The sequence below is a fragment of the Podarcis liolepis genome (assembly GCF_965112155.1).
Source record: "Podarcis liolepis genome assembly, chromosome: 11".
Taxonomy (NCBI): Eukaryota; Metazoa; Chordata; class Lepidosauria; order Squamata; family Lacertidae; genus Podarcis; species Podarcis liolepis.
In genome coordinates, this window is record NC_139565.1 from 33611517 (window position 1) to 33629021 (window position 17505).

A 17505-nucleotide genomic window follows, 5' to 3' on the forward strand; every position below is an offset into this window, starting at 1 on the left:
TCAGCTTTGGGTATACCACTGTTATCCCCAAGGCAGAAACATACTGTGAAACACTCATGACTCACAAACTACCAAGGTTTTTGCAAAGAACTATTGCCCAACTCTTCTGAACATGTTGACATGCCAATCACCAAAAGTTTGAAATCTGTTATAAGGCATAAATAAATCCTATGCTAGTAATTGTCAATACATGAAGTATGAAACAGAAGAAAGATCTGTTGATTTGGTCTGTTTCGGATGTGTTTCAAAACAGTTGCGCCCCGAGGCCCCCAAGCCCTTTCCCAAGTAAATAACTTCACACTGACACATAATTTTGGTTTAAGTTAATGGGCAAAATTTAGGCCACAACTTTATTGATTACAGCAAAGTGACTGGCAGTGTTTAGGCATTGGCAACAGACTGTAACTGACTCCTGCCTCTCTGGCTGGTAGTCTGAAAGGGTAAGCACCAAATGAGGGAGCAACATCGATGAAGACCAAACAAAGCTCACCCTGGGGTTCCTGTGGACCTGGCATGGCCCTAGCCCCTCAAGCAGATTTCGGACGAGATCCAGGACCCCCAGATTCCTTTACCCTTATTCATGGAGGGGCAGGTGATGGCCGCAGCTCCCCTCCCACACACTTCGTTAAGCCAATGCCTAACCGCCCAACCATGCCCCAGCCATGTTGCGCTGCCGCTTTTAAAGCCACCTGCACTGATTGGCTCAAATGGCCTGGTGTGATTGTAGGACCATACCGACAAGGCCTGGGCCAAGCCCAGCACCTTCAACATGGCGGTGGTTGTCTCAGGGGCCCGTGCGCAACCAGGAATTATTTTTGTTTGTTTGTTTAAAATATTTCTAGTCTATTCTTCATTACTAAAATCAATCCAAATAATGAAAACCAAGTAGTGGGGTAGGAGAGCTGGAAAAAAGCACACATCTGGCAACCACTCTAAAAAGCCCAGGACACAAATTTTCATGGCCCTGTAGCAGCTACAGTGGCTCATTTATCAGAAGTAATGTATTTAGCATTAACTCTGGAAGTGTATACTCGATTCTGATCAAACTAAGCCTTCTAGAGCAGATATTCTGCCACTGAGCTATGACGCTTACCCACAAAACCACTTTTAGTCCTGTGTCAAGCAATGAAATTATGTTCATATATTTAAAAAATCAGGATTGCAAGATGCATGGCAGTGGAAGACTTACTATGTCATTATAATATGATAACTATATATGGAAATGACACGTTGCTGTCCTGCTACTGCTTATGTCAGGGGAAGTGCTGTAGGCACATAGTGGTCATTCTCCTTCCAAACTCAGTGGTGGAGGACAGCTTCCTTGCTTAGCCACCCAAAACTTTGTCAATGAATTGGAGCCATTAAATTTGGATGAAAAAGCAAGCTTCATATAAATGCACTCCATATAAATGCACTTTACTTTATACCATCAAAAATTTAATTTTATGCAAGGTTAGAGTGATAGTCAGTATTTCTCATAGGACTATATTGTTTTACCTTAAGCTCTAAATATAAGCAAGCAATTGAACAAAGCATAAGAGTTCTGTGCCTTTGCATGCTATGTACAAAAAGTTGATTTAAAGTCCATGTCCTTGAGCCTAATACAGCACCCTCTATGGTGATCTACTGCTAATGCAGACCACTTGGAAAAGACAAATTGTTTTGGATAGGCCATTTTATCTACACTTGTAATTGCCCCTTAATTAAAGGTTAAGGACTGTCATTTGTACAGAGAAGGGGAGGAATTCTCGGTAGGAAACCCTGAATGGGACTTCTTTGACTACAAATGAGAAGTTCTCTGAGATGCTCTCTTTATTACTATGTGTTATCATGCTTAAGCATTTGTGCCATGTATTCACTAGTCACATTGCTGTGCCTCTGATTACTCAGATGTAAAGGGAGATCAATGCCTAAATAGTATAAGCACAGTATAGTGGTTTGTTTGTTTTTAAAGGACTTTTGTATTTGGCTTGCTGTGCATTGTGTGACTTGCCTCACTGCTTTAGTCATTTGGAACCATCTGCCTGCACACACATTTAGTTTCCACTTTATCTTCATGACATATCTGAGTCTCGAATCTGCTATCCCCAGTATTGTGCAGCTGGCAAGTATGTTCCTAGACCATGAGTGGGTCTCTGTAGCTCTCCAGATATTAATGAATGACAACTGCCATCATCCCTGATCTTGACCTTGCTGACTGGGGCTCATGGGAACTGAAGTCTAACAATGCTTGGAGAGGTCATAGGCTGCCCACCCAACACCCCAACCCCACAACCATGCACAGGAATGCCCCCTTTTAAAATTGTGAAATGTAGGATGGAATGCCAAACTAATCATTGTTTCTTTTCTTCCAAATACGTGATCAGAAAATGGACCTCGCCTCCTTGTGGAAGCAGATCAAACAAAAATCTTCTCACAACGGGGTGGCAATGTTACACTGCCATGTAAATTTTATCGTGACCATGGATCATCTGACTCGGGATCCCATAAAATTCGGGTCAAGTGGACCAAACTCACCTCAGATTACCTCAAGGAAGTGGATGTCTATGTTGAAATGGGATATCACAAAAAGAGCTATGGGAATTACCAAGGAAGAGTTTTCCTGAAGAAAAGCACTGAAAACGATGCCTCCCTTGTAATCACAAATATAATGCTGGAGGATTATGGGAAATACAAATGTGAAGTGATTGAAGGTTTAGAAGATGACACAACTGTCGTATCTCTGGACTTAGAAGGCAAGTAGTCCTGGAATTATTGGTTGTTGTTGTTGTTGTCATATTTCTTATCTACCCTTCACCATTAATGTCCCGGGGCAGGTTAAAAATACAACATAATATAAAATACAATATAAAAATCAGATATATGTGTGTGCGTGTGTGCGTGTGTGTGTGTGTGCGTGTGTCTTCAGCTTATGGTGAATGCTATACAATGAAGATGACAGACACACCTTTTGGAGACACTGTTTCACAGCTTACATACATAGAGCTCTTTAGAAAATTTACAACTGTAACTGCTGCTAAATCCCCCTACTTCCACACCAGTGTGCCAATGTATATCTAGAGCCCTGAACTACCTACTTCAGAAATAATGTCTGCAAGGGGAGATATCATGAATTACATCACATGCAGTTTGGTTCTTAGTCAAGCAAGGTTATGTCACCTTCATTAACTGGCTTAGATCTAATGCAGCAAGAGATTTTGTAGGGATGCATTTGAAGTATGCCATTATGTACAAATATTCATGCTGCAACAATCCAGGTAATTTTGCAAGTGCCACAACATTCTTTGTCTTGCAGTTTGCAGGCTAACATGTCTGCTATTCTTATTTTATTTTTTTCTCTTAGAAAATATTAACTTTGAATCTGCTTCCCAATAAATAAATAAATAAATAAATATCCACTAAAAGTTAACATGAAATTAAGGTGACTTATTTTATTTAACCCATGAAATTATCTGTTGTCTTTAAAGAAACGGGGGGAAAAACCACACACACACACACAAACCCACAAGGAATTTAAGCAGCTACAAGTTCTTTGTACATGTTAATGTTGTGGCACATTTCATTTTCCGTTCTTTCAACACAAGTTAGTTATAAATCATTTTAGTAATAGTTTTGGATTTGTCTGTGATGAAATCAAGTTTTGGTCTTGGTCTTGGTACATTTTTAAGGGAGTGTCTTTTGATTTGTGTGGTGAACTCAGCAATTACATGAAAGTGAGTTATTTCTCCCGCTTTGAGTCTGGTCCACCAACTGCAACAAGGTGCGTTCAAGCCATAAACACGTTTAAGTTGCCACATAACTGACATTGAAGAATACATGATTGTGCACAAATGGCTTTTCTATATAATGCTTTTTTAAAATTATTTTTTCAGTCCTGTTCTGGTATCCATTCACATTTATCTCTGTGTTTTACTTTGTGTCCCTTCCAAAAGAGACTAAGGCTGCAAAGGCCCAAAAAAGGAATGAGATGGAAGCTGGTGGGCTTCTAAGAATAGTAAGCTTTCTTAGTCCCCTGCCATGCTCCCAAACTGCAGCATTATTTTGACATGCTTTTGAGCATGCTTAGACCTTACCCTCCTCATTACCTACAATTTCTAAAAGTTTGAAAAATCCAAAGCCCATAAATTCCTTCTGCCCTGCTGGTAGAGCCAGGGTAGGATATTAAATGAGACAATCACACCACATTTCTCCTAAGGCTTGCAGCTGAAGTCACCATATCTGAGATAAAAATGACCATAGGTTTATAAAAAAGCATATATATATAGCTGGTTTGATCAAGAAAAAAGGGCCTCATTCAATTATATGGCAATCATACTTTCCTCTCTTCTCTTTACATTCTACAGGAATGTTTAACTTCTTGCCATGGTTATGGAAATTTACACTTGAAAATGCAAAAGAGTCCCTTTAGAACAATTCAGCAAAGCATTATCTTTCTTTTAGAACAATTGAGTTTCTTTCCTACATGACACTTGCACACAGTCTTCAGTTGCCTGATGGAACAAGTGTAACCGCTGATGAAACTGTGAATCAATAAGACAGTTGTCCCTAGATAATGGTCTTATTGGATGATGCTTGGCAGATTGACAAAAACATTTATTTCCAGGAATGTCTCTAAGCTGGACAAAACAGTTAATCATTCGTATGTAACTTCACTCAGAAACCATATTTGTCTTATAAATGACATCTACTCTCTGTTTCAAGGGGCTTCCTTCTCCTGGTGCTAATTTTTTGTTTGTAAGCTGCTTTATAGATCCTGGCTTTGCAAATTCCCTGAATTTGTGGATTCCCTGGGATAGCCCTGCAAGTAAAGCCATTGTGGTGCCCTCCAAATGGGGTTGGACCACTGTTTCCACCATTCTTGACCAGGCCATGCTAGATGGGGCTGATGCGAGCTGTAGTCCAACAACATATAGTTATCATATCAACAAGGGGGGCGGGATCTTGTAGATACAGCACTAATAAAACTTCCAAGTTTGTTCTGGGATGGGAGAACCCTGGCAGAAGGAAGGATCATATCTTAGAGGTGGGACACACGCTTATCATTCTGAAGGTCTCTGGTTCAGTCCTTGGCATCTCTAGCTAAGAGGATGATATAGCACTAAAGTGACAGAAATCTGCTAGAGACTGTGCAGAGCTGCTACCAGTCAGGGTAGATGATACTGGACAAATAGTTTTAAGGGGTTTAGGTCACCAGAAGAGCACATGCATTTCATACAGAAGGTCATGAAACCAAACCCTAAAATCCTCAGGTAGGGCTGGTAAAGATGAGCTGCTGCCAATTGGTGGAGAATGCCCTGGATTGACCAATGATCTGACTCTAAGGCAGTTTCCTCTTTTCCTGACCTTGCTACCTGAATGCAGCTGTGGGAGAGCAATGAATTATGGTGTGAGATTTTAAAAAATCACAGTATTACAGTAACATCAATTGGAAAAATGCTTGTTAGGCAAATATGCATGCCAGGTTAAGATGGTTACACTATGGTGGACTGCAGCAAGCTCTACTGTATCCTATATTGACTCTGGCTATGAGAAGTCTGACATTTTTGTTTAGACTAGCACCAAAGGAAGCCAATTTCTTTACTCTGGCTGAGGCTAGCCTCTTTTTTTCCATGTGGACTTATGGTACAGGAAATTTAAGTCTCTCTGTAAATACAGACCAGTTATTCTTAAAACTGATAATTGACTACAGTGTTAACTCAGCAACTCCAGCACCCTTTGCAACTGTCACAGTTAAAATCCTAAATCTAAAATTTTTCCTTGGATAATGGTATCTATCAAAGCATATTGATTTCCACAACACAGGCTTCTCAGAATGCAGGGATCAATGTTAAGTGGATATCAGACGTCTCTATGTGACTGTTCTTTGCTCCAGAATATCTTCTGCCAGTATTTTGGAAGAAGTAAATGGGTGTCACTGTATGCAGCTGGTAACCTGAGCCTCCAAATGGGAGAAAGATGGAATTACATGACTATGGGAAAAATAGCCTTTTCTGTTGGCTGGGTCTTCCAAGCTGAAGAGAAGTGTTCCTCAGCATTCAGATTTTGGCAGAGCTTTGGATAAGGCGCATGAATATTTATTAGCTAAGTCTTTGGCTTAGCAGACCAATATTCATTCTATAGTGAAAAGCAGATGTTAGATATTGCTCTCCAGTGGTACCTAATAGCACTTCACTGTCAGAGAGACTCAGCTTATTTTTTTAAAAAGCACACATCTAAGAATGCTAGATCATTAACGTCAACACTGTGCTGAACAACTGCAATTAGTGATTTCTTGTACAATACACTGGATGACCAGAAACATCAAGTGACCACAGCAGTTAGGGAAATGTTTTCATTTTATAGGTAAATAAGTTATACCCAATATATCTTATTTATCTATTTCTTCCCTTTGAAATACTGCTCTAAATAATCACCTTTTGAGCCTTAGTACCTTAGAGGCGTACTTGAAGAAGACTCAACAATTTCAGTTGGTCCAAAATACAGTGGCCAGATTACCAGCTGGTGCTGCTGTTAGAACCCATATCACCCCTATTCTAAAAGAACTCCATTTGGTGCCAGGCCAAATTTCCAGGCCCAATTCAAGATGCTTACAGTAATGTTTAAAGTCTCAAATTATTTAGGCCCCCCAAAATCTGAAAGATCACCTCCTTCCCTACAAACCATCCTGGGTGTTAAGTTCAGTAGAGGGCCCCTTTTTAGTTCCACATCCATGGACTGCTATGAGTCTAAAATTACTCCCAGGTTGTGCACCTTGTCTTTCAGGGGCACAGGTACCCCATTCAGGACCAGGGAGTCCCACACACCTGCCTGCCCCCTGTCCCCCAAAACAGTACTTCTGCCTTGTCAGGATTCGACCTCAATCTGTTAGTCGCCATCCATCCTCCATCCTCCAACCACCTCCAGGAACTCACACAGGACACATTCACCACCTTCATTGGACTGATTTAAAAGGGAGGTAGAGCTGGGTATCATCTGCATACTGATGAACACCCAACCCCCCTGGTGATCTCTTGCAGTGGCTTCATATAGATGTTAAAAAGCATGGGGGAGAGGACGGAACCCTGAGGCACCCCACAAGTGAGAGCCAAGACACTGGATTTATCTTTGTCATCCCATGTTTCAGCAGTTTTCCAAGGATGGTTTGAAAACTTCAGCTGGCACAGAATGCTGTGACTCTTGTTTTAACAGGACTGAGTGACCTAACATTTCCCTTCTATTTTGGTTCAGCTGCCCTGGCTTCCCTTCTGGGTTGTTGCAAGTCTTAATATGTGTTGCTAGGTCTTAAAATGTCTTATTATTGATACATGTTTTTACAGTTTAATTTTTTTATTGCATTTTACATAATTTCAGATGCCATATTAAGGGCATAGAATAAGGAATATTGTAAATAAACAAATATACTTTGTAAATACAGAAATAGGCTTTGTTTTAATTTGAGCATATTCAGAAAAATAGGCAGAATTTTTAAATGTAGACGTTGATTCCAGTACATAGGCTCTGCTTTCAGTTTGAATTAAATTTTCCTTTAAAGAAGGAAGTGGAGGAAGGTATCTTTCACAGAAATGCTGCAGACCTGTTTACTTGGGAAAGATGCCAGTTTGGCTTTTAGCCCTGAATATGAACTAACTATGCTTTACAAAAATGTAACTAGAAAATTTTAAACAGTTACTATGTAAATATGAATGCCTTGTTCCCACTGTACCGTATAGAATATGGGCACAGAGTTAGTTAGCAATGTATTTTTCCTTTCTAACTCTTTGCACTTTAGTTTATTCTAAATTATTCTCAAGGGGGGGGGGACTTCATGTGTATTTGTTTTAGATTGTTCTCTGCATTCCCACAATTCACTGCTGTGCATTTGACATAAGAAACTGCCCTAATATTGAGAATATAAGAACATTCAAAAAATTCTGGCTCAGGCGGAAAGGTCCATTTAGTTCAGGACCTTGGCAGGAATTCAACATTGCACTGAGGCGATCGTTTCGCCAGGACAAGCATGTTGGCTTGCCAAATGGAATGACCCTGTCTATTTTCAACCCCTGACCCCTGAGCCAATTTAAGGTGGGGGGGGGAGTATGGTTTGCAGGGTGTGCATGTGCAGGTTTAGAAGAGTAAGGGAAAGCCCCACTGAGCAAGCAGAAGCCGTTCTCCAGCGCTTCCACTGATGGGACTTGCTAGCTGAATCCTGCCCCTTGTATTGAAGAGTGCTTCACTCACCTGTTCAGCTAGGAAGCTCCAAAAAGGGCTTGCCCACCAGCATCTGGCATTGACTTCCCTCGATAAATCTTCATAAAAACAGTTTAAGGTCACAGTGGAGGGGAAAACCCAAGTAATCATTCTCCATCTAACCTACTTTTGATGCTAATCCATCAGCAGAATGGTCACAGAGCCATAAGCTGGGAGCACACATGCACATGCCTTGGGGCTAAGCCATTGTTTGGTTTAGTGTGTGATGTGTGAACCAAGACATCCAGTTGCTGTTCAGAGATACAGGTTTCATGTAGCTACAGTAGCAGAGCTAACAACCACTGATATATTTGCTCCATAGAGATGGTGCTGAAAGGTGCAACATGAAACAATGCTTTATGTGATAACTGTTCATTATGACCCATACCAAAGAACATGTTTGCCCAGTTCTCCATATGTTTTTGTTGTTGTTGTTGTTGTTGTTGTTGTCTAAATGAAGCAGCCCTTCTGCCAACTTGATTTCCTTTGCTCTTCTGGATACTCCCTAGGTTTCTCCATTTTGGTATGCTTGCTCTGTGGAGAATAGAATTGATCAATGAGGGTAGTGTTTCTAATTGGTGACGGCCCACACTTAAGAATAGCATGCGGGATTGGTGGCATTCCAACAGGAAAGGGTGTGATTCTGTCTGAGAGAGAAGCCTTCTGTCTGCGGAGACAGGCAGAACTCTCAGACTAAACAGCTCATTCGCTGACAGCCAATATCTCCAGATATAAAACTTAACAGGTTGCTCTTTTGGCATCATATACATGTAACTCTCTCACCACCACAACCCTACACTTCCAGCAAATGTTCCTTGCACCTCTTCTGATGACATTCATGTGTGAACACACACATGTTTAAAATTACAGTTAAACCATTCATTTCACCCACTTCTATTTTATTTTCTCTCTCAGGCATTGTATTCCCTTACTTCCCACGACTGGGTCGTTACAACTTAAACTTCCACGAGGCTCAGCAAGCCTGCCTGGACCAAGATGCAGTTATCGCTTCGTTTGATCAGTTGTACGATGCGTGGAGAGCAGGCCTGGACTGGTGCAATGCTGGCTGGCTCAGCGACGGGTCAGTGCAATATCCCATTACGCATCCCAGGGAGCCTTGCGGTGGGAAGAATACAGTGCCTGGAATCCGGAATTATGGCTTCTCAAATAAAGATCAAAGTAGATACGATGTCTTCTGTTTTACATCCCATTTTAATGGTAAGGAATTTTGACTCCCTTTTCAAAGGGGCCCGTTGGTGCTTTAGGGGGAAAGAATGACAAGCCGGAACAATTTATTACTCATTTTGGGAAAGGATCATAGCTCACTGGTAGAACACATGTTTCGCATGCAGAAGGTCACAGGTTCACTCTCTGGCATCTCTGGTTAAAATGATCAGGTAATGTTTGGTGGGAAAGGCCTCTGCTGGAGACCCTGAGGGTCAAGCTCTGTGTTATGGTTAATACACACTGCACAGCTATGCCTGTGATTTTTCTTAAATTAATTACAGCTGTAGGGGGCTCCAATTGTTATTGGCATGGCAGCATGCAGGGATGGGAGAGTTGGCACCATTGAGAACTTTTTTTGCTAAGCCTCCTAGCCTATGGGAGGGTGTTTTTGGGGGTGGGGGGATACAGCTGGAGAGAGAAGGAGTAAGCCTCCACTCCCTGAATGCTTCAATCCTGATAACAATCAAATAATCTGTAATTAATTTAAGGAGAACAAGAGGCACAGTCACACACTATGCATTAATTGTATTGTGTAGTTTTTCATGAGAAACAGTGCCAGTGAGGTTCAACAATACTGGGCTTGGTGGATAAATAGTGTGATCTGATACCATTTTATTTTATTGAAATATTTCCATCCTAATGAGAACCTTCAGCTCAAAATTCAGGGGTGTGGTGTGAATGGGGCCATGAAAGTAAAGGGTACTTGAGTTTTTTGTCCAGTGCTAGAATACAATAATAAATGAACTTGTAAAGTCAACTGAATTGCTCTATATAGCCTAGAAATCACTGGTCTGTTTAGGGGGGGAGGGGAGGACCATCACACAACAGACTTCCCTCTTCAGCAACAACTTGGACTGTCTTGTGTTCCTCAAACATGGGCCTCTCCCATATGTCTTAACTTGTATGCATGTTGGGGAGCAGATGTTTGGCCTGTAGCCTGCGAGCTCAGAGATGCTCACATTCTCCGCTTACGCACGCTCTGGGTATTGACAATTAAATTTATTTGCCCTAAAACATGCAAAGAGCAAATACTTCTCTTGCTTTGAGCAATCCTGAGTTTGCTTTTCCAAAACAAATAGTCTTCAAAACCAGAGTTAAAACATTGTGCAAATGTTTACCTGATCCGGATCCAGCTAAATTGTTCCAGAAGGGGATGGTTAAGTTAATGCAAATAAATCCTGTGCCATGTAAGCAGTTTTATGCAGTTTGTAGAAAGGGGGATAAATAATAAACAAACAACCAGGCATGAAAAAGGGCTAGTCAGCCTTTGAATAATTGCAATGAAAAGTCATTTCACTCTGTAAGGTCTGGTTCCTTCATGCCCCTTCTTCATGTGCAGATATGTGAGCATGCTTGCATTATGTAATAGAACAAACTGCTTCCTTAGCATCTCAATTAAAAAACAACACCTTATGCACAGACATGGAAACAGGAAGACTATTAGAAAGAATATCATTAATTCTATAAACTTCTGCTGCCTTCCATCCGTAAGGCTAAAGGATGGGTGGTCCGGTATAGGAATTAAAGGGGTTGTAGACGGAACTAAATGTGAACAAAATCTCTTCCATACCCTAAAAGTCAATTGAAGAAAGAGATTGTGTAGTTTCCCAATCCACACCGAATAAGGATTTTTAAAAGGCAGAGCATTAATTGAAGGAGAGCTGGGCACGGAACCTTAAAGTCTGGGCTTGTGCCTGGAAATTGCAACGCAGAAGGAAATCTGGATGAGCCCCATGTCTGTTGCAGCAATATTAACAGAGTCCTGTGTCACTTAAAGACTAACAAATGTATTTATTATGGCACTGTTTTATCAAATGCATGAAGTAAATTGAGATTTCACTCCATGTAATGATAAAGTTAGCCTTAGTCCAAGGAAGCTCTTGGTATAATAAATAAATGTGTTCATATTTATGGTAATGCAGTTTTTGCTGTGTAATATAGACATTTTGTAACCTTCATGGTTCATAGTTGCATGCCATATTTCATTTTTTAAAGAACTTCAGTACATGGTGCATCACATAATATCAACACAAGCTTCTGGTTTGTGGCTATAGGTAAATACAACCCCACTGTTTATCAAAAGGCAATGTAATGTCCAGCACTATTAATGAGAGGCATTGTGCAACCGCTCTTACACAAACAACAGTAGTCACTTCAAGATTATATAGTGAGATCTGTTGAAAGCTGGCAAAAGAATAAGTAATTTTTCTATAAAAAGAGAAATGTAATTTTAACTTCATTGCTCAACAGTGATTGCTTTAAAGAACTGTAAAGAAAACGTATTATAACTTTATCTTGTTCTTGATATTTTCTCTGCTTTCATTAGGCCGTTTTTACTACCTAATACACCCAACCAAGCTGACCTACGATGAAGCAGTACATGCCTGCCTCAAAGATGGCGCACAGATTGCTAAAGTAGGCCAAATGTTTGCAGCCTGGAAACTCCTGGGATACGACCGCTGTGATGCCGGCTGGCTGGCTGATGGCAGCGTCCGCTACCCCATCTCTAGGCCAAGGAAACGCTGCAGTCCTACTGAAGCAGCAGTCCGCTTTGTGGGCTTTCCCGATAAAAAGCACAAGCTCTATGGTGTCTACTGCTTTAGGTCATACCAGTGAATGTACCTAGAGCACAACAACATCCGATCCATCATGTGAAGGATTTTGTTTCAACGAACTCATGCAAGTTACCAAAACTGTGATAAATCTTTTTTACTTACTGTAAAGAGTCATTTTCATAAAAAAAAACCCCAACCTATTAATTTGTTTTGGTTATTTTTTAAAAAACTTATCATTCAATAGATATTTTAAATTAATATAATTTAAAGGAAGCTCTAGGTAAGGAAGTGCTTGAAGTGTAACTGTTTAAGCTACGTCATTCCAACAAAGCATATTTTTTCATGAATGGGGCATGCAATAGCTTGATGATTGCTAGGACTTAAGTTAAGGAATGTAAGGCTACTCAAAGCAGACACCTTTCCGAGTTTACATATTTGCATCATGTTAAAATAGAATAATGAGATCTGCAGGTCTGAACTACATTAATCTTTCCTTGACTGCCATGTGGTTTTGCGAGCAGTTAAATACAAAGATGTGAACACGAGTTAAAGTGACAGTGCTTTTTGAAGTCTGCAATACAAGAACTGCTTCACTATTTAAAACCCTGCCTTTTATCAAAACCTGCTCAATAATCTCATAACATTCCAACAAGCACAGCTAAATCTTCTGAACGTCATTCCCAGTCTTACTGTGTATGTAGTAGATAATCTGTGTATGGATAATTAAAAGATGGGCCCTACCTTCTTCTTAATGCAAACTAAATATGCCTGAGATGTATTGCATTACCTTTGAGTAGCTTTACGGAGAGGATTTCTTTTTCTTTTCTTTTTTTTAACTCTAAAGGCCATTTTGCTAAGCAGCATTTACTCAGGGCAGTTATATATAAACGAACTGCTGGACAGAAAGAAACACAAATGTCTGAAATTTAGCAGCTTGATTCATGTTAGCTTTTAAAATAGTATTGTCTTTATAAATGAAGCATTTAAATATTTAATATTTCTTTCTTAGTTATACATGTGAAAGACAAACATTTGAATGAATCTTGAAACATATTTATCCACTCTATGATTACAAAAGAAAAAAAAAACCTCTGATCCCAGTTATGAAAGGGGAAGATATTTCTGTAATCAGTTCCCCATTTACATTCCAATTTGAGAATGTAGTTTTTCTTTGCATTTCCCTACTCATGGTAATGTCATGCCTATGGTGCTGTCTCTCCATTGAAGTGAAGGAGCAAAGAATCCCCATGCCCGCAAATGATCAGGAAGAATATTATCTACTTCACCCAGATAGTTATTTCTGACTCTCCAGCTGATCAGTATTCCGATTATGGGATATTAACCCCTGCTACAGAACCCAGGAAAAGTTACCTATTACATGATATTCCTGAGGGAAAGCATTAAAAGAGCAACAAATGCAACAGGGTGGGCAGACCTGCCTAGAAGACAAAAATTAGTTCAGTTGAAACTAATGGGAAAAGTTAGTCATGATTAACTGAAGTCCCATGGCCTTCAATGGAACTTAAAGTACAATTCTAAACATGTCCGCTGAAAAGTAAATCCCATTCCAGTTATTCCCAGATAAGCAGATTTAGGCTTTCAGCCCAACTAGCTGGACAGTTGACAGTGAATCAATTTTTCAATAGTTACAGAGGCTTCATGCTTCTATATCAAGCACGGTTTCTTATTTGCCATGCAAGGTAGCCTTATACTATATGCCTGTGCTTTGATATACATATCACAGCATTCAAATACTTGTGAGCAGTGTAGTCAACTGATTGTAATCTTTACTGGTTTATTTGAAAGGACCAGATGTACTGATTGTGTCCCACATGGGCCATTCTTTCGATGGAAGGCATAGAATGTCAAGTACTAGTTGGTGCCAATGTAATCAGCTCAGGGCAATCTTACATGGGTTTATAACTAAAATATGAGGAGGAGGAAGAAAATCAAAGGAAAGGGTATGTGCATGCATTGATTAAAACATAGTGCAATTGTCTCAAGATTCCTTGTTGTGCAGTTTTAATCAACGTGCAGATGTTCTGGTGCTCACTGCAGAGGATCTGTACCCATGCAGAGTCTTGAACAAAGTCTGGAAATAAAACAGAATGGTGGGTCACTAATGCATTGGTGACACTCTGTAAGCAAGATCAGATATAATTTGGAACCCCAAAATCTGGGAGAAATGTTGTAAGCATCCAAAGAATTTACTGAGTGGAAGAGCAGCTGCAATTCATTCATCAATTTGTGTTTAGAAAGTTTGACTTTTGAAGGTTTCTGTAATCTGGCCCAAGATGTTAGGAAGAAGGGGGAGAGGGCAACAATGGGATATATGGAGGAAGAGAAATGAAAAAAAAGAGATAATCACTAAAGAAGAAAAGAAAAGAAAGAAACGGAAAATCTGTTTCGCATCCTGCCTAATATGTTTTCCTTTTCAGGAAAATGCAGCAAAAATATGAGAAGCTAAGAACTAATGGGATAAGAGTTTATAGTCTAAAGCAGCCACTACAACTCCCATCAGTCCCAGCTTGCACAGTTGGGATTTGTAGTCTAAAATATATGGAGGGCACCAGGTTGGGAAAGTCTGTTCTAAAGAAAACGGGAGTGAGAAAGTTTTCCATTGGCTAAAGGAAAATATATATTTCAGCAGTTGCTACATTGCACTTTGCCTTTTTTAGCACCCTGAGACTGTAATCCTATATCTACTTAACTGGAAGTAAGACCCATTTAACTAACTGGGATTCACTTTTTGAGTTGATATTATAGGATTGAGCTGTGAGGCACTTTTATTTGTAAAGAATGAAAGGTTAACCTTTGCAAAGTATCAAGTCACTTTCCAAAGCTTCTCTCAGACATAGAATAATAATCCAAGCTATCAGAACCAAACAATGGTTGTTTTTTAAAAATGACATTCATCAGTTTACTGGTAAGACAAAGGGCATATACTACTCTTTCCTTGGAACCATGCTTGATCACATTAAAATGTGATTATATTCTGTAGTGTAGCACAACTGATATGCTTTCACAAATATTTCTGTGCAGTTTTTAAAAAAATAAATAAATCAGTTTCCTCATGAGCTGAAAGATCTATTAACTAGGTTATGCGGTATGAGTGTATTAGAGTATTGTGATATATTATGGTTCCAAACAAACTCATAATACCAAATGCATCTTTGCATGAATTTGAAAATATCTTTTTTTATAAAAAAAAGAATTGAAAATGTTAACATGTGTAAAAGCATAAGGTGAATGAAATTGCTTAATTTTCTTGAGAGTCAGTATTTCTAGAATGGGCTTACAGTGTAATTGTATTGGAGATTAATTTAAAATCCCCTCTACAAGTTTTACCCTTGATTTTGTGGTGCTGATTTATCTGGTTACGGTCATGGGATTGCACTGAAGAATAATTTTATCCCCATCCTTTTGTTATGGATTTTTGGACTTGGTTCAATTTGTTCTCAACACTGCTTTCCATTCTGCCACTTGTTCATATTAGGGTTTGGGGTTTTTCATTTTCTTCTGAAGGCAAGCCATGTGTACTAGTGATTGTGTACGTCAAAACTACACATTGCTTTTGCTTTGTAGCTGATGAAAAAATACAGCTATTTTAAGCTCCTTGATGTCCTTAATTATCAGTTGCGAAACACATATAGGGGGAAAGAGATCACTCGGACAGCAGTGCATCCCTTTTATTTAATAATGAGATTGAGTAAACTAAAACATTAACCAGAAACTCTGTTTAACTTAAGTTAATGGGTGGGAATTTCTGTGTGCTTTAAAATACTTTAACAAAACAAAAACCCCAAGTCTATCAAATTCTTTAATTAGAAGGAACATCAACACATTTTTTAAACAATCATTTCACACACCTTAGCTCCCATGTACTTGGAGGTAATTTCTTGACGGCTTTTGAGTCTGCATATTTCTTACTTACATTCAAACACTGATCCCCTACCTGAATTCTAAAATGATACAATCCCACATTAAAAAACAAAACAACCTAGACTCTTGGGGAATCTGGATTTCTGAGTTCAGCTCTTTATAAAAAAGCTTCACTCATTTTATTTTTTAGCATAGGATAACCTGATCTGAAGAATTTCTTCCAATATTGAGATACAACACTTTGAAAAACATGGGCCCTCTGGGTGGAATTCAACATCGCATTATTTCAAGTATTCTATCTGCACAAGCATCGTAGCCTGACAGATGGAATGATCCCCCATTCTCCCGTGTGCAACTGGGGATTTCAGCTGGATCCCCCAATCCCCCTGATCTAATTTCAATGTAGAGGCACATGGGAGGAGTAAGAGGGATGTCATGTTATGTAAGTGAAAGCTTTTGCACAGGGATTCCACTGATAGGGGCTGTTTGATGAATCCCACCATGTGAAATTTGAGTGGCCAAAATCAGCTGTATGTAGGATCTGATAACCTTACAGCACCTTAGCAGCACCCAAATCCTGAAGGCAATCAAATTCTAAAGCCAATATATCAGGACACACTGAAGGTAACTCTAGTGTATGCCCATAATAAGAAGGCTTTCCCTCAAACTATTAGCACATCCCTGAACATGGCATGGGTAGAACCATGATTTTGAGGGTGGCATCCAAGCAAACAAGTGCAGCACCAGAGAAATATTAAAATGTGGCAAAGAGACAAGGCAAGAGTAAGCCATTCCAAAATAATTAAGGTCAATTTCATTTGAGCTCTACATTTAGATACAGTTGCTGCAGCTTTCCAGCATTGCACCCAATTCAAATCGGTTTCTGTGCCTACATTATTAAAGACCTGATGCATTCATTTTCTCTCATATATTCTAACTGAAGTAAGAGTAGTTTCGAATCCCAAGTGATGCCATAGTGCTGGTATATAAGGCTGCAGAAAATAATTTCTTACATTGTAAGGAGTTAGGTGGGAAAATAATAAAATGTAAGCTCACAAAGAAAATCAATACAAAGTAAGCAGAAATGATTTTTTTTATATAGTTGCTAATATGAATATTAATACATGAGCTTTACAGCATTACTGGGACTTGCAGAGCATTCTTCTATGAGGAAATGGTGCTTCAACAGTGTCTGAAGGGAATGCTTAAGAACTGGTTTTATGTCGGTGCTACTGTTCTTGGAAAGAAAGAAACCACCCTCGATCATAATAAGAAATGAATTAATGCACTGTGTCATTTTATTGTATTTTCACAATGTATCTGAATTTTAATGTCCCCTCGTATGGCAACAATTAAATCATGTTGATCTTTTCAAAATGAGAACTTCTTTCTTTATAAGCAAAGCGTCTCTTTTATTCGTAAATAAATCTCTATCTGTGTCACTTGTCCCTCACAAGGACTTACGAGTGAGGGAAGGAATAAAAGTTAACATATTTTCAACTCTTTTTCTTCTTTGGTATCCAGAAAATTATTACAATAATCAAAATTGGGATCAAGGTGGAGCTAATGCCATGATTTGAACCCTAGATATAACACAAATGTTTATCATCTGAAC

At 39.4% G+C, this 17505-nt stretch overlaps 1 protein-coding gene across 3 annotated transcripts in view; it reads left to right on the forward strand.

The window, feature by feature from the left end:
• The window catches only part of HAPLN1 (hyaluronan and proteoglycan link protein 1), a 62517-nt gene extending 45250 nt beyond the window's left edge, over nt 1–17267 (forward strand). For all 3 annotated transcript variants that reach the window (XM_083465510.1, XM_083465508.1, XM_083465509.1), the window contains 3 exons: nt 2367–2735; nt 9142–9444; nt 11780–17267. In XM_083465510.1, coding sequence (XP_083321636.1) covers nt 2367–2735; nt 9142–9444; nt 11780–12069 — 962 coding nt within the window. In that variant the 3' untranslated portion in view covers nt 12070–17267. The remainder of the gene's footprint in view (nt 1–2366; nt 2736–9141; nt 9445–11779) is intronic.
• Nucleotides 17268–17505: the final 238 nt, after the last annotated feature.